Source organism: Choloepus didactylus, chromosome 5 (assembly GCF_015220235.1).
Source record: "Choloepus didactylus isolate mChoDid1 chromosome 5, mChoDid1.pri, whole genome shotgun sequence".
In the NCBI taxonomy this organism is placed as follows: domain Eukaryota; kingdom Metazoa; phylum Chordata; class Mammalia; order Pilosa; family Megalonychidae; genus Choloepus; species Choloepus didactylus.
In genome coordinates, this window is record NC_051311.1 from 97,491,387 (window position 1) to 97,513,662 (window position 22,276).

The 22,276-nt window shown below is 32.9% G+C and overlaps 1 protein-coding gene across 4 annotated transcripts in view; it reads right to left on the minus strand.

Annotated features, from left to right (window-relative positions):
- Positions 1 to 22,276, minus strand: part of HGF (hepatocyte growth factor) — a 75,049-nt gene that overhangs the window by 19,452 nt on the left and 33,321 nt on the right. For 3 of the 4 annotated variants that reach the window (XM_037836523.1, XM_037836524.1, XM_037836522.1), the window contains 4 exons: positions 16,435 to 16,609; positions 13,189 to 13,316; positions 7,549 to 7,651; positions 4,463 to 4,596 (listed from right to left, as the gene is read on the minus strand). In XM_037836523.1, coding sequence (XP_037692451.1) covers positions 4,463 to 4,596; positions 7,549 to 7,651; positions 13,189 to 13,316; positions 16,435 to 16,609 — 540 coding nt within the window. Of the gene's footprint in view, positions 1 to 4,462; positions 4,597 to 7,548; positions 7,652 to 13,188; positions 13,317 to 16,434; positions 16,610 to 22,276 lie in introns of those variants that run through there. The other variant, XR_005217007.1, reaches the window with a different exon arrangement.

Genomic DNA, 22,276 nt, shown 5'->3' on the forward strand with positions numbered 1-22,276 from the left:
AGCCCTCAAAACACAATCCAACAAGTGGCAATAGAACAAATCTCAACGGATGCCACGGGCCACAGTTCCACCATTTCAATTCTTTCCTTCTAGCTATCTAATACCCTAGCAACCAAAAGGAAAAAAAAAAGAAAAAGAAAATTATATAGATTTTTAAAATAAATTGTAATATATATGCCTTGCTTTCTCTAAGCCACTATTTCTCACACTTTAGAATAAGTTGAAATCTTACTTAAAATCAGATTTCTGGGGTTTCTGTTTTCACAGTTAGAAATCTGATTTTTTTAAAAAACACTTTAGCTTGTTCTGTTGTGTGTTGTATTTGAGAAACTCTGTTCTTAGGCCTTCTCCATTTCACCATCAAATGCTATTCTCACCTTGACTTTTCTCCACTATTTATAACACATTATTTACCTCTGAAGAATAAATAAGACATGAATCTTTTGTTGTATTGGTGCAACTTCAATATGGAGAAAGAAAACATATAAATGGTTAGCTTTACCTAGGAAAAGTAGAGAAACATGTGAGTGCATATGTATATGTGTGTGCAAATGACCTCAGAGCCAAATGTGGGCTCTTACTGGAAATATAAAGTTTCTTTTACTATATTCTTAAAGCCTCAACTCAAGCACAAATCTTTACAAATGCTGTATGTTTCCCCAGACATTTATGTTCCTGCTTTGCATTTTATATACTAATATACTAATATTTATTTATTTATCTAATAACTATATCACTTTATGATTGTTTACATAAATGTCTTTACACTGCAAACTATTGGAGGGTAGGAATATTCTATAGAGTTTTGTATCTCTAGCATACCACAAAGGGCTGTGTAATAGAAGCTCAACAAAAATTATGAACGAAAGACTAAATTAATAAAGAGGTGGAAGATAAGTTTATTGAGTGGTTACTCTGCATCAAACACTGTTCACATTGACCCAATAGAATCGTTACTCTTACTGTTCAAATTTGAGAAATGCAGAAAATGAGTCATAAGTAGTTAAGTAAATTGCCCAAGGCACTTATAGAGCGATAGAGCTAAAATTCTTACCCAGGAGATATGAGTTGAAGCTCTTAACCTCTACAAACTCAACAGTTAAATGTAAGAAGTTTTTTTTCTGAGATATATTAAGTGTGCATGTGTATAAACAAACATACAGGCATATTCTACATTTTTATTTTTGCATATTTGATAAGCTTAAATTCTATGTTAAAGACTACTTTGCAAGCATTTTAGAAGAAATCAAAACCTTTACATCCTTTGTAATACAAAGCAAAATGATTTATACAATCTCTGCAGTTAAATAATAAGAAATAAAATCTTCTAAGGATAAATTTTAATAGCCTTTCACCAAGGGAAAAAAAGTAAATAAATCTTGCTTATAAATATTAGTTAGAAAATGATAGGGTAAAAATATTTATTGAAATGAATGTTTGGAATACAGTGCAATAAAAATGAATTACCTTAATAACATTTAATCAAATACTAGCAGCACCCTGAATTCTTTTTACACACATTACTGTTAGTTTGAAAATGTTAGTTAAAAATATTTTTACAGATCTTAAAATTGTTAGAATCCTGTCTACCTTAGGTTTACAAATCAAATTGCAATGCCCTAAGATTCTAAAAGAACATGTTATGCTTAACTGTACCTATGTGCTAAGATTGGTCTGCTGTGATTTTTACAAATTCTGGAATTCTGTAGGGAAGGTAATGTAACCTGTTCTATAAGCCAGATCATGGACGTTTTTCCTTCTTCTGTATCACCGAACAGTCTATGAGCTTCGGTTATTTGTTATCATGGAGACTTCACAGAAAGGTACCACAAGGTAAACTAATATTTAGATAAAGTAATCCTATTATAATTTGTAAAAGATGTTACTTTTACTATCACATTCTCCTAAGGGGTTTGTTTGTTTTAGTGTTGGAACTTGAAAGACATCATCAACAGAAGAACATTTTCAGGGTCTATGAAAACATTAATATGGGAAAAATGATAGAGGCATTAGAAAAATACTAGTTAATTGGAAAGGTTATGATCACAGTTAATGAAATTTAAAAACAATAATATGAAATACCCTATCTCTTTGCAAATAAATATTTAAGTATTTACTATTATAAAATTTCTCTATTTTTGAAATAATTGGTTAGAAAGTTCCAAGTCATACTTATAGATAATACTTTATTAACATCATATTTAAGAAGCTTGCCTTTTTGTGCTAAAATTTCAGGGAAACATGGCATTATTTCCTCTTGCAGTGAGAAATTTCCCTCTTTTATTTAAAGTAAACTATGGAAAAATATAAACTAGTGTTTGTATTTCATATTTTAAAGCAAATATTATTTCTTCAATCTAATGTCTCTTTTTAAAGTGTGTATCTTTGCTGCAATTTTTAAGGTACTTACTACTGGCTTATCTCACAAGAAAAATGTTCATAAAACAAAGTTTTCATTGAACTCATAAAAGACGTCTGTTTAAGATAGGAAGGTAATTTAACATAGTGGTTAAGAATGTTTGCTATAAATAAACAGAGAGTTATGTGATATAGTAAAATGGTCTTCTTACCAACACAGCCTTATAAAAAGGCCTTTTCACTCAATAGCATATTAAGGATATATTTCCATCTCAATAAATATTAATCTACATCAATGGTCCTCAACTTGGGGCAATTTAGTTCCCCAGGGGACATTTGGTAATGATCTGATGACAGTTTGGATTGTCATGTCAGAGGCGGGAGGAGTCGCTACCAGCCTTTAGTGGGCAGAGGGCAGAGATGCTGCTAAGTCCTACAATGTATGTAAAAACTCCCTTGCCACAAAGAATTATCCCACCCAAAATGTCAATAGTGCCGAGACTGAGAAACTCTGATCTACATCATTATTGCTTTTGATACATTTTCCCAAACTGACTGCCAGACAGGATTTTTCAATTCACACTCAGAAATACCATAGTGTTTGAGATAGTCTGATTACCCAATCCCTCACTAACACTGGTTATTAACAATAATTTTGTTATTTGATATCCTGATAGATGGTGTGCCAGTCTGAATGTATTATGTCCTGAAAAACATTATTATCTTTGACGCAATCTTCTGTGGGCAGATGTATTAGAGTTGATCAGATTGTAATTCTTTGATTGAGTGTTTCCATGGAGATGCAACCCACCCAACTGTAGTTGATTACTTTGATTAGATAATTTCCATGGAGGTGTGGCCCTGCCCATTCAGCTTGGGCCTTGATTAGTTTACTAGAGCACTATATAAGCTCAGACAGAAGGAGCGAGCTTACTACAGCCAAGAGGGACACACAGGAGCTGAGAGAGGAGCTGCAGCTTACAGAGACATTTTGGAGATGGCCACTGAAAGCAGACTTTTGCTCGGGAGAAGCTAAGAGAGGACAAATGCCCCAAGAGCAACTAAGAGTGACATTTTTGAGGAGCTGAAGCCTAGGAAGAAACATCCTGGGAGAAAGCCATTTTGAAACCAGAACTCTGGAGCAGATGCCAGCCACATGCCTTCCCAGATAACAGAGGTTTTCCGGATGACTTTGGTGATCCTTCAGTGAAGGTACCCCTTTAACTTAGACACTTTATGGCCTTAAAACTGTAATTTTGTAACCAAATAAATCCCCTTTATAAAAGCCAATCCATTTCTGGTATTTTGCTTAATGGCAGAATTAGCAAACCGGAACAGATAGGAAACGATTTCTCATGTTTTTTTCAATTTCATCTTTGCCTTACTAATAAGTTTTAATGTTTTTTTGTTTATTAACTACTTATATTTATTCTTGAGGATTCATTTCCTTTAATTTTGTCCTGTGTTCTAATGCATTTTCCTTATTGACATATAAGAGTTCTTTTATATGAAGTGTATCAAACTTTTAGAACATATCTTATACACTAATATTGATATATTTATACATATATACTTAAATATTATATATTTTATGCATACATTTTTGTGCATCAGTGCTCTTTTGACAAAGTCGTTTTGGGTTCAGAGAAGAGGTGGAATACTGCAGGTTTCTTAGTCCTGGGTTGAAGAACTGAGAAGGAGCTCAGCGCACCACCATCTCAGATGTGCTCACAGGTCTGTCAGGAGCTCAGGACTTTGCTGACAACTCTGCCAATACAAAGGCTGCTGGTGGTGGTGGGGAGGGGTTTTTCTAGCCCTATCATATTAGGATCGTGGCCAATCATTGTTTCTAAATTCCAAATGGGAGTCTTGTGAGGGAGCTATTTTTCCTTAAAACATCAGTGGAATTCCTCTTTGTCTAGAGAAGAGATGAAGAAAGGAGTGTGTATATGTGTATGCACATGCACATGTTGGTGTCTGGAAAACATCCTTACCTTGAGAAAACCCCAGACTTCCAATATTATTTACACTTCTGATAAAGGTATAATATTAGAGAAGATGAAGTATATTTAAAATATTTTGCCTAAAAAATATCAGTACTTACAACGAGAAATAGGGCAATAATCCCAAGGAATGAGAGGATTCCCTGTGTAACACCAGGGACCATGGGCATCTTCATCAGGATTCCGGCAGAAATTCTTATTCAGCTTACTAGCATCTGGTTCCCAGAAAGTATGCCTGCATGAACAACAAGCTACAAACATCACAAGATGCTTATTTTATCCAAGAAAAACAAAATATTACAGAGACGATATAATCCTAGCACATGGCTTCCATTGCAAATACGACATAAGCTTCTATTTAGAGTGAAATTTGGTTATTTTCTTTGAGTTTGTATTTGGACTTTGTTTTTACAGTTTGGAAGCTTGTTTTCTAACTCAGAAACATCAAGCTTTACACATTCAATGGCACAATATTTATCTTGTCTTTGTCTCTTTGTCCCAGATGAAGATGGGATCTTTCAGTCTAAAAACCATAATGTAAGCAAAATCCCAAACAGTTAAAAAAAAAAAAAAAAAAAAAGAAGCATAGCCTCTGTCTCATCCCTTCTACTTTCTTTCCTCTTATTATCTCCCTATCCTAATTTTTGGAGGCGATTGAAATTAGAAGTGAAGACTATCTAAGAAGGAATCTATCCAAAGGAGAGTATCACAAGCAAACATGAATACAGATGCACATAGAGGTGCATAATAAGTATAGATAAAAATGATGAAAGATTTTACAACTTTGTGTCTATTTAAAAACTACAGTGGCAATGTAACAACATCCCTGAGCATAGAAATGGAGAAACATTGTCTAAATGAGAGCTGATGACAAAGAAAATCAAAATTATGAAATACATAGAAAATAGGTGTTGTAAAAGTATTTTTTCAAACTTCAGATACATTTGAAGAATCACCAGCGGCATTACTATGATAAAGTACAGGAAAAATACTGAGAAATGAACACTCATTCACTAATAAAAACTTAAATTCTAAAATTTAATTACAAAATATCTGGTTGCAAAATATGACTTTCTGACAGATAACTAATACTTCAGCCTTATTTTACATCTTAATTTATTACAAAATTAAGAGAAACAAAAATATTATCTGTCATTTTATTAGACCATGGCCACTCATGTAATATCAATATCTAAATTTACATCAGCAATGTTAATGCAGTGAAATTCTACATGGTCATCTCAATCAAGTAAAGGAAACTATGCACCCAACTGAATTTGTTTTGCATCTTTAATAATGACCATGTTTGAATATAATTATTGTGTCATTTTATAATAAGATTAGAAATAGCTTAGACATGGAAACTTGGAATGTCTTTCCAAACTCACATTCTTTTTCTGGATCAATGACCATGGCAAAGACATACAGTACTTACTTTGTGCCAGATTCTATCAGTGTTTTACAGCTATAATCCTCATACCAACATTATGAGTCAAGCTCTAAACACTATCTTACATTTGAGACAACTGAAACCTAGAGAGGACAAATAATTAGTCTAAGGTCACATGGCTTGTAAACCATAGAGCTGGGATTTGAACATGTCTGCCTCTAGAGTTAAAGCATTCAAAATCACCATGCTCTATTGTCTCCTTACATAGTCACACTTTATTCTAATTCAAAAGCTGTACCATGCAACTCAATCATTCATCAATTTCCTCCAAATTGTTTCCAAATGACATTTAACTATTTCCAAAAGTCATACCTAAACTCAATGAATTAAGAGTTATTACCATTGAGGTTACCTAAATAAAAATGTCATAAATTTCCAGTGGTATGCTGGTAAATGTTTAACAACTAGCTCTCCAGTGGAATGGGATGGAGGAGACGGGCCTGATTTGTAGCACTTGCTGAATTCTGTGATGTAAATACTTTTACCATGAAAATTTCAAGCTTCCAATGTGACATCACTGAAAGAGGAGCTGGGAGGAGATGGATACAATCCTTTCTCACAAGCCCATAGGTTATTGGGTTATATAAAATGTATTATTAAAATTAATTTTGCCTGTTCCTTTTCACCTCTTTAAATGTAGCTACTAGAAAATTTAAAATTATGTATGTGGCTTGCATTTGTGATTTACATTATATTTCTCTCAGTACTGTTTTTAGAACTATTAATATATGTTTATGACGTAAATGGATTGAAACAATAGCATCTGTTAGTGAGTAGATTTCAGAAGAGAATATGGGCTTTAAAGCTAAATAAACCTGAGACAAAGTGACTCAAACTTTCTAAGCTCTTAAATTCTCATCCACAAAGTAAAAAAAAAAAAAATGTCTGCCATATAGAGTTGTGATGGTCAAATAAGACAAGAACTCATGTAAAACAACTAAGTTGTAAGCACTTGATTAAATGATACTAACTTCCTTTTTCTTTTATTCCAGTGCACATATTCTGTGATGTTTACTAATCATCTGCTTTACAAGTCAGCCATGTCTCAAACTTCTTTTGCATTTTTATACCCATAGCACTAGTGGTAAGGCCAAGTGGATGCTACTAACTTTATTTGACTGTGAATATGTCCAATATCAAAATTCCTAATTCTTTGAGATATATAGATTTTTCAATTACATATAAGTCTTTTAAATTGTAGCAAAATTTTATTAACCAAAATGAAGATTTTACAAGAATACCTGTTTCTTTGAATTTTTAGTAGTTAACTGGAAATGTATGATATGTTTGTATAAGAAAATGATAACACTGATTTTTATTAACTGCTATTAATATTAGTTATGAGAGCATAATAATCCTGTAACTATTGTACTGTTTGAAGCACCAGATTTGCCACTTCATTATATACTGTCTTATGAAATCATTTTCTCAATGTGACATACTCTTCTCGAAAGCTGGAACCAAAATGTATGCCCAATTTTGTTAATGTTCCCTGAAGTACCTGTCACAGTGTAGAACTTATAGTAAATGCTCAAAATATATGCACTGGATTGAACTGCATATTTAACATTTTGTTACAATGTTAAGGTAAGTTGCACAGACTATTAAGTATAAAAAATTTAGTGGCTTACTATAGTATAGAAAAGAATATAAAGAAACAGTCATGTACTTATCTGCATATACATATCTGTCATTACCAAATACATCCTATACACTGAAAGAAAGAAATGTACACACCGGTGTAGGTCTTCCATGTTCTTATCCCACATGGAACATGTTAGTCCAGATCTTGTTCTTGATAAATTACCCATATAATTCTTGCCATTCCCACGGTAACAATCTAAACATAAAATACATGGAAAGAAGACTAATGAATATTAGGGAGGACAGAAAAATTATTTTTACAAGCATAAGAAGTCATGAAAATCAACATAAAAATTGATAAAAAGCACTACTAAATTTACACAAGTCAAAGATACTTAAATATCTCATATTAAAATATTTCTATTTGAAGCCCAATAATCTCTTTAATAAAATGTGAGTTTATGCAAATTCAAATATTACATACAAGTGAAAAAAGAAAACTTTTAAATCAGTGGTCATTTGGGATACCAAAGAAATGAGAATTTTTAGAATGACAAATATATTTCCCAATTTATTCTTCTGAAAAATTTCACATCTCCAGAGAAGTCACAAGAATTTAAGAATTAACACTCATATACCCTTTTCATTCTTTATATTATGATTCTAGTTTTTCATGACATTGACGTTTTGAATCATCTAGGCCAGCTCTTTTTTGAACATTCTTTCATCTGTATTTGTCTGATTATTTTTTCATAAATAAAATCAAGTTAAAGATATTTGGCAGGAATATTACATAGGCGATGTTTTGTCCTTTTCAGAGAATTACATCAGTGACACATGATGGTCAGTTTGCTCCATTATTGGTGATGAGTTTGATCATTTGGTTAACTTGTGGAAAGGAAAATTTTCTCTTTGTATTAAAACAAACAAAAAACAAAAATGTCTGCCTAGGGCCTTTGAGACTGAGTAAATATCCTTTTTTCCAAAGAAATTTTCACAAAACAACTTAAGCACAGCTTAATGAATTTTGTGTGTATCAGTTATTACTATGTTGGTTGTGAATTTATTTTTCTATTTCTAATATTTCTTTATGTTTATTAATTGGCATTCCTCTGTAGATAAGAGTTTTTCCTTTTCTTCTACTTCTTCCTATTTAGTTAATACTATTATTATTAACAGCAGTACAGTACTACTATTTCTACTAATGGTAGAAAAAATATATATTGTATAATATAATGTTATATTATATATTAATACATATTATGTTAATATATTATGTCATATATAATATATAATTTATATAACATAAAGAGAGAGGGTATTTACATGACAGTGGCAAGAACACAGGTAAAAATCAGATCTACAAACCAGTTACACCCCCAAATTCTAACAGAGCATTAAAATTGCTTCCTTTAATTTTTTCTATCTTCCCTCTCCCCAGGCCCCCTGAGATTGAGCTACTTATCAGCCTTATAACATGAGGTATTTGGAGGAATTATTAAGTGCTCTTATATCTATTGTACTTGAATGCAGAATGTATGTGTGTGTATGTTTGTGTGTTTGCATATTTGTGTATACATACACACCAAGGCAGTTACCAGGACTTACACCTGGGTCTGTAGCTTGCGGTCGGGGTAACTCAAGCCCTCACACAGAAGATTCACCTCGCCGTCCCCAAGGTCATTCTTTGACAAATGACAACCCGCGCAGCAGGTTTTTGTGAGATGAGAGACCCTTGCAGCAGGCTTCTGTGAGATGACAGTTTTCCAGCCACAACTTCTGCATGGAGCACTTTGAGTGGATCAAAGTCATACACAGCAACTTCACACTCTCAACCAAAAGCTCACTGGATGTGAGGTTCAGGCATATCAGGGACTGGTTGACTTTGAGGGTCAAAGAGAGATCCATGCACTGCTGAGTGGTGACTGAACAAGATCCCAACCTGAGCTACTGAAGGTTACATTTTGGATGTCTCAAGAGCCTATATATATATATATATATATATACTGTGCCAGTTTGAATGTATTATGTCTCCCAAAAAGCCATTATCTTTGATGCAGTCTTCTGTGAGCATACATATTAGTGTTGACTACATTGTAATTCTTTGAATGTTTCCATGGAGATGCAACCCACACAACTGTAGGTGATAACTCTGGATAATTTCCATGGAGGTGTGACCCCGCGCATTCAGCATGGGCCTTGATTAGTTTACTAGAGCACTATATAAGCTCAGACAGGAGGAGCGAGCTAGCTACAGCCAAGAGGGACACTTTGAAGAACACACAGGAGCTGAGAGATGAGCTGCAGCTTACAGAGCAACATTTTGGAGATGGCCTTTGAAATCAGATTTTTGCTCTGGAGAAGCTGAGAGAGGACAAACGCCCTAAGAGCAACTAACAGTGACATTTTTGAGGAGCTGCAGCCTAGAGAGGAATATCCTGGGAGAAAGCCATTTTGAACCCAGAACTTTGGAGCAGACACCAGCCACATGCCTTCCCAGCTAACAGAGGTTTTCCGGACACCATTGGCCATCCTCCAGTGAAGGTACTGGATTGTTGATGTGTTACCTTAGACACTTTATGGCCTTAAGACTATAACTGTGTAACCAAGTAAATCCCCTTTTATAAAAGCCAATCCATTTCTGGTATTTTGTATCCTGGCAACATTAGCAAACCGGAACATATACATAATTCTCTTTTTATTCTATTCAGTGTGTGTGATATATAATCTATTCCTGTCATTTTTCATTTTGATGCCCAAACTGTTCCAATTTTGGCCTATAAGAGCCAGTTCAAGCTGGTTACTGCGTGTTTTTTTTTTTTTTTTTTAGCATGTTTTATGAGATTGTATTTGTCCCTTTGTTTTTATTCTGGATTATTTACTAGTTGTTTCTGGTTTTTTGTAGTTGTTCCAGGGGGACTACTTAGCTTCCACTCCTCTCTATGCCGCCATCTTGCCCAAGTCTGTCCCTTTGTTTTTATAGAGCAATTTGTGTTCTATCATTAACAGAAATATCCATATTTTTAAGCTAAAGAAATCTCATAAAAAATCAAGTTATTCCAAAAATGGAAGCTGCAGTTCTACATTTAAAAAGAAACACTATTCCATATTTTGAAATAAGATTGAACATTCAAAAAGTGACTTTTTTCTGTAGATATACCTAATTGTTATATGAATAAAAACTGTAGGTTTGGCTAAAAATCTTATGTACCAATGTACCTCAACATTAGGACTATTCTATGTTATAAAATTGGTGAATCATACCATATTGCTATTGGTTTTAAAATAATTGATAATTTTTATTTTCTGTATTTGTATGTGCCTTCTTTTTCTCTTGAATTAGTTAGCAGTTTATTTGTCTAATTGGCTAAACTTTTAGAAGATCCATCATTTTGACTCATTAATTCTATTGTTTGCTTTTCTCTTCCTCATCAATGCCTCTTTTGTCTTGATTATTTTCCTCCTTGTATTTTCTTTTGGTTTACCTGTTGCCAAGAATTTTGGTTTGGAAATTTAATTCACATATTTTTATTATTTTATTATATTGATACACATTTAAAGCTACAAATGTTCTTCTGATTACTGCCTTAAATGTTCTTTAAAATATAATATTTAGTGCTCTATAAGCATTTTAAAGAAATTCTGCAATTTCAGTTTTCATTTTTCTTTAATAGAAGGTATTAATTAAGGTATTAATTAAGGTATTTCTTTAATATCCAGTTGGAAGAGCATTTGTATAAATGCTAATTCAGATATTACAAGATTTGAGAAAATGTTTCTAACTCTTCAAACTATATGTGGAATATTTCTTGGTATATGGAGAAGGAAAAATGCACTGTACTTTCTTATAACATATAACAACCTTATCTTATACCATACAACATAATCTTATCTTATAACATATAACAATACTTTCTTACATATAACAATCCATACCATCAGATCATTAGCTTTGCAGTATCATACAATGACATATTGTGTCAGTTAGAATTTTACAGTTTAATGCTAAATTGACTAACACTCTATTTCTTAAATAGAATGCTTGCCTTCATTTTAAATTTCCCTACAGAGCCTAGTACATTGTTGCATGTATCAGATATAGTCTATTGTTAAAGAATAATATTATAATATATAATATAATGATAAAATATAATAAAAAGTATGTGAAAAGTCATTAAAAGGAAAGTCAGATTCTAATCCCAGCTGTGCTAATTTGAGAATTTAGGCAAGATATTTAAATTCTGTAAGACTAATTTCTTAATCTGTTAATGAGTAGGTTTATTAGAGAGGCAATAAGAACTGTTTAACCTCCAACATCCAAATTTCTCATATTCTATCCTCTGATCTTTTGGTAAGTTATACATTCGTACATAAAAGCATTGTAATACACACCAGAAGCTTGTAAAACAATTGTTCTCATTTTCCCCTACCAATCACAAATCATCAGCACTTGTCCCAGTGAACAAGACAGGGGATCAGCAGATCCAGCTGGTAACAAACCTTCTTAATCATTGGTTTCAACTCTATTTCCAATTGACCTTTAAAATCTGCTAGAGGACAGTGAAATTGACTGAGAAGAGAGCAACTCTGTTTTCAGAATTGCTCATGAGCAGTGGAACTGAGGAAAATGTTAAAGGACAAGTATGAAGAGGAAAATAAGCCTCTGAAATGGAGCTTTGATTTAGGCTTGGGCTTTTCAGTATGATTTAGTGCTGACCATGCCATCACAATTAAGTTTATGTGAAATAGAATATGATTATTTGAAATCATAACTCTCAATTCATTACACACGAACAAAATGCCTAGGGCCAAACATTCTTATTAATATTTAACAAATAAATTTTTTCTTAAACCCATGTCAGCCTGGCTTTTCTCTTCTTCTGATCCAGTTACCTTCAATAGTCTCTAAATTCCCAAGTACATTGACGATTTATCCCAAACCCCACCCTCACTCATCATCTCCACAGCTAACATCAGGGTCTAAGTCACTTTCATCTCTTATCTGGATTATTGAAACAATTAATTATCTGGTCCCCTTGTTTTGGCCCTGGCAGGATGTTCATGCTATTTTCCATTATATAGCTAGGGCGGTTCACTTAAAACTCAAGTCAGACCATGTAACTTTTCATCTGAGGACCCTACAACAGAGTCCTTTCTCTTTCAGAGTAAAAATGCAAATCCTTACAAATCCTTACACAGTTTGGGACCCATCACCTCTCTAACCTCATCTGCTGCTACTTCCCTTTTGGCTCATACTCTACCAACCACAATGCTGTCCTTGTTCCTTTCCTTTGACTTTTTAAATACTCTTCCATCTCATGAAATCTGCACTGGCCATTTCCTTTACCTATAACATTCTTTATATATGTATGTGGCTCCCTCTGCTCCCTCATTTCTTTCTTTCCTTAACAAGTAAGATCTTCCCAGATGATTAAGATAGAAACTACAACACCCTCCCCCTGCCCCTAACTCTGGGACATTTTTCTCCCTAGGACTTACCACAAACTAATATACTAGTCTTACCCCCATATTTAGTTTGCTTTTTTTCTGTCTGTTGTTAATTAATTCCATGGGTACAGAGAATCTAATTTTCTTTACTGCTATATCCCCAGCTGTTAAATAAATATTGAGTAAATTAATCCATAAAAGAAATCCAACTACAGTCTTGATTTTGTTTGCTAGCCAGCAAAACCAGGTCAACAAGAAATAGAACTTCTGCTGTAAAATGTATCCTCCCTTTAGGCATTTCCCCTGAATTTAATCATGCCCACACTGCAAAATGTCAGCTATTACCTTGTCCACTTGACACGTCACATTTTGGAATTTGGGAGCAGTAGCCAACTCGGATGTTTGGATCAGTGGTAAAACACCAGGGTGACTCAGCCCCATCTGGATTTCGGCAATAGTTTTCTCTTAAGTCCCTATTGAGAATAAGCACGTTAATGCAAATTGCCTGTGTTCTTGTATTGGTGAAGTCAGTGCTATTACATTTCTAGAATTCCCAAATGTATGCATGTCTATTAATAGAGTTCTAAGTTTTTGGACTTAGCATAGTTAAAACAATTTCAAATTCAGTATACACAACTGACACTGCCCGAATTACGGAAATAAATGCTGTCAGATGTCAGTATTCTTTTTCCTTCCACAGACCTGGAGTTCCATGCAAACATTACTGCTTCAGGAAAGATGAAAATGGTAACATTATTCCCAGTCTTTCTCATGATGTGGGTGCTGAATTGTTACAATTTCTAAAGTGGGGCTACTATTTGTTATACATCCATGGTTCATATACATGTAGAAACAGTATGTATCTATCTCTGCAGAAGAAAGGCTGTTATTAAGCCTTCATTCATCTTTAACTACTCTCTTTCAAAATGTAAGTTCAACCTCTTCAAACATTTTCTACAAAAGTAGGATAGCTATGTCTTCCTTGATTCTGCATAGCTTTGACTCATTTAATTTTCTATATAGGTTTCTTTTAATTACAAAGCAGTTGTTTCTTGATTTATAGAAGTTACCTGAAATCTTTACAAATATTCCTGTTAAATTAAAGCCTAACCAGAGTATAGAAAATCTAACCATAGAACAAGCAGGTCAATGTAGTATGTGTACATCTTTCTTTATCAGTGATTTAATGAGAAATTTAGTTTTCAACAAGGAAAAAAAGAATATTTTTATATGTAAAAGCATTTTAGAGGGTTTTTTTTAACCTTAATACAATGTTCAAATTAAATGGAATGTGGAATTTATGCTTTTCTCTCCTGAAAATTATTCTCTATTTCTAGGTATGTACTTTGTTTCCATGGAACCTTGCTTATTAATTTAACTAAATTACTATTAAATCTATTGGAAACTGCAGAATATGTATCACTTAGGTCCAGTTAAAAGCACTGCAATTTTATTAATACCAAAGTGAGCCATCAGTAACTAAGAAACGTTTAAGGGAAGAAGATTGGGTATGGTTAGAAAAGCAAAGTTCTTTTGTTCTGTCTAGTCAAAATAGTTTCAGATTACCAACCATATCAACTGCACATGTATCTTCATTTATTTTACTTCCTTAGGTCCTGATACAAACTGTTTCATTCAAGAACACGTGAACATTGTCATTAGTTAAAGCCATTGAATAGAAAGTGTTCATAGTTTTAATCCATATTCAACCCTTTAGCCATCTCATAAAATTATTAATTGGAAACGATGAAGAAAATCTGTTATTTCTTTTAAATCTAATTACACTTATATTTTGAAAACTTAATGTCAGTATAAACTATGTGTATTAAAAAATGACCTAAATTTATGCAAATTTGCAATTTTAAATGAATAATTGCCCAGTTACAATTTTTGGTTGTTAATTTAAGCCAAAATAATTGAATGAATGTATCTGGTTTAAGGCTACACAGAGTTTTAGTTTAGGCCCACTTTTAAATTCTAAATCCAGAAGCACCTCATTAATCTAGATTAAGTAAGAATGAAAGGCTAGGTTTGCCCAAATGTTTTTCCTAAATCCTTTTCCTTCAGTTGAAGAAGGAATTATTTATAATTACTAAAGGGAATAGATAATTACATGACTCATGTTAGTTTCCTTGTAAGCAGTATTGTTCAGTTACAGAGTGTTTTAGAATTGTCCTTTGTAAAGAGTCTCAGTATCAGGTGAAATCACACAAAAAAAGACATCTGACCAACATACCATTCTCTGCCAGACCACAAATGGTAAACACAACAATATTCCAAGCAAAATGTGTGCCAGATTTTATCAGTTCTCTAACATAGTTCATTTTCTGCTTTTTGATACTCAAAATGTTTCATTCATTATTTTGACCAAAAAACTAAATTAGAAAAGGATGACTTAAATTTTTGGTAACAAATTCTGGTTAAACTTTTGATGTTATACTTACAAAGTATATTAATTAAATTGCTATAATCTTTCTTTTTTCTCACAAATGAATTTCATTGGCCCTTTATACATAAAGATTTCCTATTTCAATATTAACAGTCATTAGAAATTAACAAAAGTATGAATGAAACTCTGACACTGTGTCCTCTTGTCCCTCTTAACTAATATTTTCTCATTTTCTTTGTTTATATACTTTCATTTTTATTTCTGAGTTGGGGCTCCAGGGTCAGGGATGGAGGTAAATTACTGAGAAGGAAATGAGAGAAATAAACCCAGAATGATGACTGTAAGTTTGTAATTATAAAATAATGAAAAAAACTCATCACAATTTAGGAATATTTACTATCTAAGCAAATAAATTATTAAATTGGAAAAAAGAAACAAAATATCTCTCTTCTATTGAGGAAGGAACAACTAGCACTCGTAGTTCTTCATTCTGTTATGTTAGGTTTCCTATTAAAAGTCACTTACTTCAAAGCCACTATATATTATTTATAGGTGCTATTTCAGCAAAGCCACTATGAATGACACGTGTGTTATAAATTTCAAAAGCAATCATTTTCTGTTCCTCATAACAAGGTGGACAATTAAAAAACACATGGCATTGTGGCTGTCTGTCCAAAAAAAGTCATATGGTGATAAAAAAAGCAACCACAGAGAATGCACGTAACAACTATATAATTAATACTCACACTTTAAAAAAAAATGTTATTTTGTTATAGTTCTTCAAGGCTGCAAAGTCATCAGTTTAATATGTTGGCTGAAATCAAGGTCCACCTCTTTTTGTAAGAAAAAGAAAATATCTAATCTCCCCCAAAGTTAATATGAAAATCTAAGAAGGCACTGGTTTGAAACATGCAATATTATCATTTCCATTAATCAGTTTATTAAATACCACTGCAAGAGAAAAGCTGCAAGAAGGATGTGTACATCAACCATCTGCATTAGGAACACCTTGAATGCTTGTTACGTGTATATTTAGGACCAAATCCCAGGGTAGAGCATAGGAATCTATCTTTTAACTCCTCATTATCTTAGGCACACTCAAGCCTGAAGACCACTAGCAAAGAAACTGGTAGAAAGAAAACACTCTGTCTCATTTCCCCCAAAGCCTACTGAGATTTATAAAATCTGCCTAATTTACTCACTTGCATTTGAAATTTTCAGAAGTTATGTCATGCTGGTGAGGATACTGGGAATCCCAGCGCTGACATGGAATTCCATTCCAAATTGTATTGATGGTGCCCCGGTAACCTTCTCCTTGACCTTGAATGCACTCAGTTGTTTCCATAGGGACATCAGTGTCATTCACGGTACTGTGAGCTATTGGTAAAAAGGGATATAAACTTAAATAAAACCTGTCAACATGTACATCATCCGCCTCATAACATTTATTTGTATTTGTATTACCAGGGTTTTTCTATCTTTTAGGAGTTTTAATAATCCTTGAATGGAATAAGAAACTCAACTTACTGTTACTCTCTGCATTCCAAATTTTTCTTTCATTCAAACTCTAAATTATTTTATTTTTGAAAAATTCTTTAAAGGCATTTTATCTTTATACGTCACTATAATTTATACACACTAGATGTACTATATTTTTGAAATGACTATACAATTATCCCAAAAATGTTTTTGCTAAAATACATGTAAAGTTGATAATAATATTAACTATGATTTTCCTCTAATATGATAAATATGCTCTAATCTATATATTGTGTTTCTCTTTTTATTCATCTGTTGACTTTTTTATTAAAAATCACTTTTTTCCTAGTAAGTTTCTTTTTTTTTTTTTTTGGTTCTACTTCAGGGCTTACCACATTTCATGAATATTATGAAACCTCAGCAACTAAGTTAAAACAATACAAAACTCAAGTTTTACCACAACTTGCACTGCTTCCTTTTGTCTTTAACATTTACTCACTTAATCAAAATACAATTCAGAACATTCTAGAGCAGCTAAAATACACATATTTTTCTAAAAGCATACTTCATAATGTTTAGAGTTCAATAAAGTCAAATCAATGTAAATTCCCCATTTTTCATTATAATCAAAATAGTCTTTCAAGATACCTATAGATAAAATTCAAGTTAACACCCTTTATGACAGTTTAAGATTTGAATGAATTTCTGGAATTAGATGTACAACCTCTCCAAAGGAGAGGTGACACTCAATCAAATATGCCTTAAGAGGCTAGTATAATTTTTTTTTTAAGTTCCTGAATTTCATTTAAATTTATTTATCTCTTACAAATAGCAAATAATTTACAGGGCTGTATGTTTTATTTAATTGAGTTCCATGCAAACTAAGTACAAGCTAGTTTCGACTTGGTAGAAAGGGGGCGGGTCACATTAATGGCCACTCCAACCACTGTGATATGTCGTACATGCAGAGAAACACAAAGTGCCCTTTGAATAACTTTATTTCAGCTCATTTAAAAATGTCTTTCAATTTCTTGTGTATTTACTTTAGGGATTAGAAATGTGGCTCAAAATTATCCTTAATTAAAAAGAAATCCAAATTCAAATGAAAAAAATGTCCAGAGACTGAACCACAAAAGGCAATTGACACATAGCATAGAGAATTCAATCCTACAGTATATTGATTCTGGAAGAACAAAAATTATTGAACTGGGAGAAATGACTTGTATAGAAAAACTTGGTGCTGTTTACTCAAATTCTTTATGATTTTAATACTACCTAATGATCTTTGATGAAATATAAAATAAGATGAATTTAATAGGCCCTGAGGAACTATATTTCATCAAGTCAAATGCCCCATTCATTAAACTACTGTATCTCTGACTGAATTCTGTTAATTGATTTGGGGAGACAGCATGCAGGGGAGTCTTTAAGGATGATAACTCCAAAACAGGTAAAAAAAATTTCAAGCTCATAGTGACATATTTCATATCTAGTTATAAAACTCTGATGGGAAAGAATAAAAAATAAATATCCCCAGGAATCAATCAATCATTTAACATTTTAAAAAGGAAAGTTTTGATTGCCCCCTTTTTGGGCACACGTTCCTTTGCAGCAAACTTGCATCCTACATAAAGACTCGGAGCCTGAAGAAGGGAGGAAGGTCAAATTTAGGGCAGCCAATCCAAGCAAACTTCAGCTGAAGGCACAGCTTCACTGAGGTCCTGGGTAGCTCAACTTTTTTCCCTTTCCTCCTAATATGCATGTTTTATTTTCTTTGTTAAATCCTGAACCATTCTTCTCAAGCACCACTCTGGTACTGAAAACATGTAACCTACAGATAGAATCTTGCTGAGTCCCTGTGTCAGTCAGGATCACTTTTGGCTCTTATGGGCCCATAGCTTCTCAAGTGACACCCCAGCTAAAAGCTCAGCCCATCAGAGAACAACACACTCTGTTCCTTGGATACTAGCATGATTTGCTAAATACCAATTAAAACACTGAAAACAAAACAAAAAAAAATTAAAGGAATAGGCTATTCAGACTTGGTTAGGGATTTGTTTGGTCATGATTTAATAGAATTTCTAAATAAGAAGGCAGGTTCAAAGGGATTCCTCTACTATGTGAAGGTAGCTAGTTTCACATGGTAAAGATATACCTGTCTGGCTGTGAAATAAATAGTAAAGCATTCTGCCTGTAGTGTCAGTGTAAGGTCAAGTATCAGGAGCATTTCTCAAGTGTGTCATTAGACATGAGCAACTAGAAATTCAAAGCAATTTTTCTTAAAGTTTTTAAAGTGAAGCTCTTACAGAAATGATCCATCAGTAAAAATATGTAATAATACATGGAGCCTTAAATTAAAAAACAAGTTCAAATTCAATTCTCATTTTAAAAAAGATTATTAAAGTAAACTAAACTTATCATAATTCATTAGGAAATTATTATCTGGAAAATGCAATGAGAAACTATTATCAACCACATTAACCTCAAGTAGTATTAAGAGGAATGATAAAATTCAAAAGCTAAAGAGAAATAAATATTCTGCTAAATTGAGGGCAGAATCTCCAAATTTTAGGAGCATCTGTGAAAAGCAAGATCCATATTATATAAACTCTATGTCAAAAAAGACCATTTATGTAAAAGTATTGAGGAAAATATTTCACTGCCACTTTATCCACATAGAATTTCAGTGTCAAGTTCAGATACTTGAAATATTGGTGCTAACTCTGCATCTCAACTAGTTCCTAAAGAGAGTTAATTAAAGAATCTTTTACTTTTCAAGAACAGTAATTATAAAACCTATAAATAAAATTATATAATAAACTTTGAAATATTACATTGGACAGTTTTTTTCCCTTAACTTTCATTAGTAAGTTTAAAACCTTTGATACAAGTTTATCTTAGAGTCAGTAAATATTAACTAAAAACTAAATAAGAGCTAAAGTGGCTAAAATTTTTTTTTTAATTTTAAATTATTAGTAGATTCAAAATTGTATGTAAAGAAGTAAAACCTTTTGGAATTTCCCAAATCACAGAAAGTATAAAGAATTACAGCAAAATAATAAAAATGAAATTTCCACAGAGTAAATATAACTTTTTATTAGGCTTCATCAAGATATAAAGAATCTAAATAATAACATTATTATTTGTTGTTTTATATTTTAATGAGCATCTGTAACTTTAAAATATATAACCACAAACAACTTGGCAATTGTGTGTGTTTTAATTCTGCAGAAATATTTCTCTTTATTTTAACTACAAATGAGCAATGTTTAGCTAGTATTTTTCTTTAACTAAAAAGTATTCTTTGAAATCAATTCATCTTTATTTATCCCATTTGGCATTCAACTGCTAGAAGTGACCTTATAAACATATTACACAAATATTGTATATGCTTCTCATGGGAATGCACAGAATAAATAATATAGAGAAAAAAATAGATATACCAGTACAAGTTAACAAAATAGTTTCCATCAATAAATAAGAGTTATGATGAGACCTTCATGAAGCTGTTTAATAAATATTATCTGATGAGGACCATGATGAATGATTTGCCCATAGACCATTTAACTGGGATACAAATGTTTGATCTCTGCTGTTCACATATTTACTATTCAAACAAAGTGAATTATTACCAAACTGTTACAAAATAGACACCCCTGCTGCCCTACTGCATAAACATCAAAACCTGATGCAAAACAAAGCAAATATTTCACACCAATTGATTTGGAAAGGGCTATTAAAAATTGGGAAAGCACTTCCATTGGACCTAATGCTTTAACATGGAACCTGAGTAAGGGAAGGTTTTTTATTGTCTCCAATAGTCAAGCAAAGCTCATCAAGTTTGGCCAAAGCAACATGTTTTTAATATACTACATCTCCACATACACAAATATTTTTACAAGTATGTCTATCAGGCTCACATTGAAAATACCAGAAACTCTTCAGAGAATTCTGCACAAATTAACGTTTTCCAGAGGTGTCAGTGGCGGTCATTCTTTGGAAACAGACGCAAAGATATTTATATGAGCCTTAGTGGCCTACGAGGGAAGGAATGTTTTCCTTTGATGATTGACACAACGTTTTCTGTTTGGAAATACTTTAAGGAAAATAACATTTGCAACTGAAATTTTTTACTGTACTGCTAGAGCATGATCAATTACAATGGATGGCTCTTGGAACACTAATTTCAATTTGTTGGTGTGGATGTGATGTGACCTAATTCCTGTAATACCTGGCAGGGAGTTTAAAGGTTTGACTCATTTTTAGAGGAAAATGGCATTGAGTTTTATCTCATTCTCGACAGACTGCTTGCCCCCAGAGACACGGAGAATCAGATCATTAATAACAAATCTGATCCATTTTCTCTGGGAAGGGCTTGCCAAAGCCTTGCAGAGAAGGCACACAGCATGGACAGAAGCACGTGAATGGCAGCTGGAGACACTGAGTGTAGACATATATTACTGTGTGCCGCACCCAGGGCTCTGTAAGCTTTACATAGTTGATAAGTAAATTTTTACATTGACAGTCCAAAATTAAATAAATCAATCCAGATTTCCCAGTGATGACAACCTGCTGGTGTTCTTTTTCCTCTGCATAAGAACAAGTTGCTTTATAGGTCAGCGAGCAAGTACCTGATTATCCTTTGGAGTAGTTCAACCCAACCCACTTCTTACAACAGCTACTGAAGAGCAACTGAAACCTAGGATTTATTTTATGTTGGTCCCCGGAGATTGAGAACAGTGATAAAGCTATTCTCCCATCAACAGTACTTGTGCTCTTTGGGCCACAAAGGGCAGAATGGGACTCATAAATTTAAAGAGATTCTTGGTTTAAAATTGATGTGGGAAAGTAGTAAAGGCCTCCAAAGTACAAACTTCAAATTGCTTGCATGTTTGCTTTCCATGTGAAGCCAGGATTCGTATCTATAACTTTCTCCTGGATTTTATCCAAGCCTTTTCTGGTACAAAATGCTCAGGAGAACAGACTTTCATGAAAGGTCTTCAATTCCATAGTCCTATTCCTTAGATGACTTGGGAAAAAAACCTCCAAGTGCAAGAGTTTTCCCTTGAGAAGGACTATTGATAGCATTGTTTTCTTCTGGACCCAAGATACAATAAAACTTTATTTCTATGAATATCTGTCCTGGACTTGGATGAATTAATAAAATTTGGAGACTATCAGCTTTCTTTAAGAAAGAAAATAATTTGCTAAAATTGTTTTCTCAACAAACACCCTGAATTTTAAAATATTAGATATGCTCTTAAATGATACCTATGCTCATAGGCTACTAAGAGGAAGGATTCTGTATAATTGTAACAAAAGGCAAAGTGCCTTTAATAGAAACCTTGGCTAGCAAAGATCTGCCTAGGTAACACTTCTAAAATGGCTGTAGAAAATAAGTCTCTAGAAACTTAAAAATAAGATGGAAAAGGAAGAAGAGAGAAAAAATAAGGTAAAATGTAACAAGACTTGCCTATATTGATGGTTTTAAAGAAAAAAAAAAAAAAGCCTTCACAGTGACCAACAACAAATGAGCATAACTAGCCCAGGAAAGCGTGAAACCTG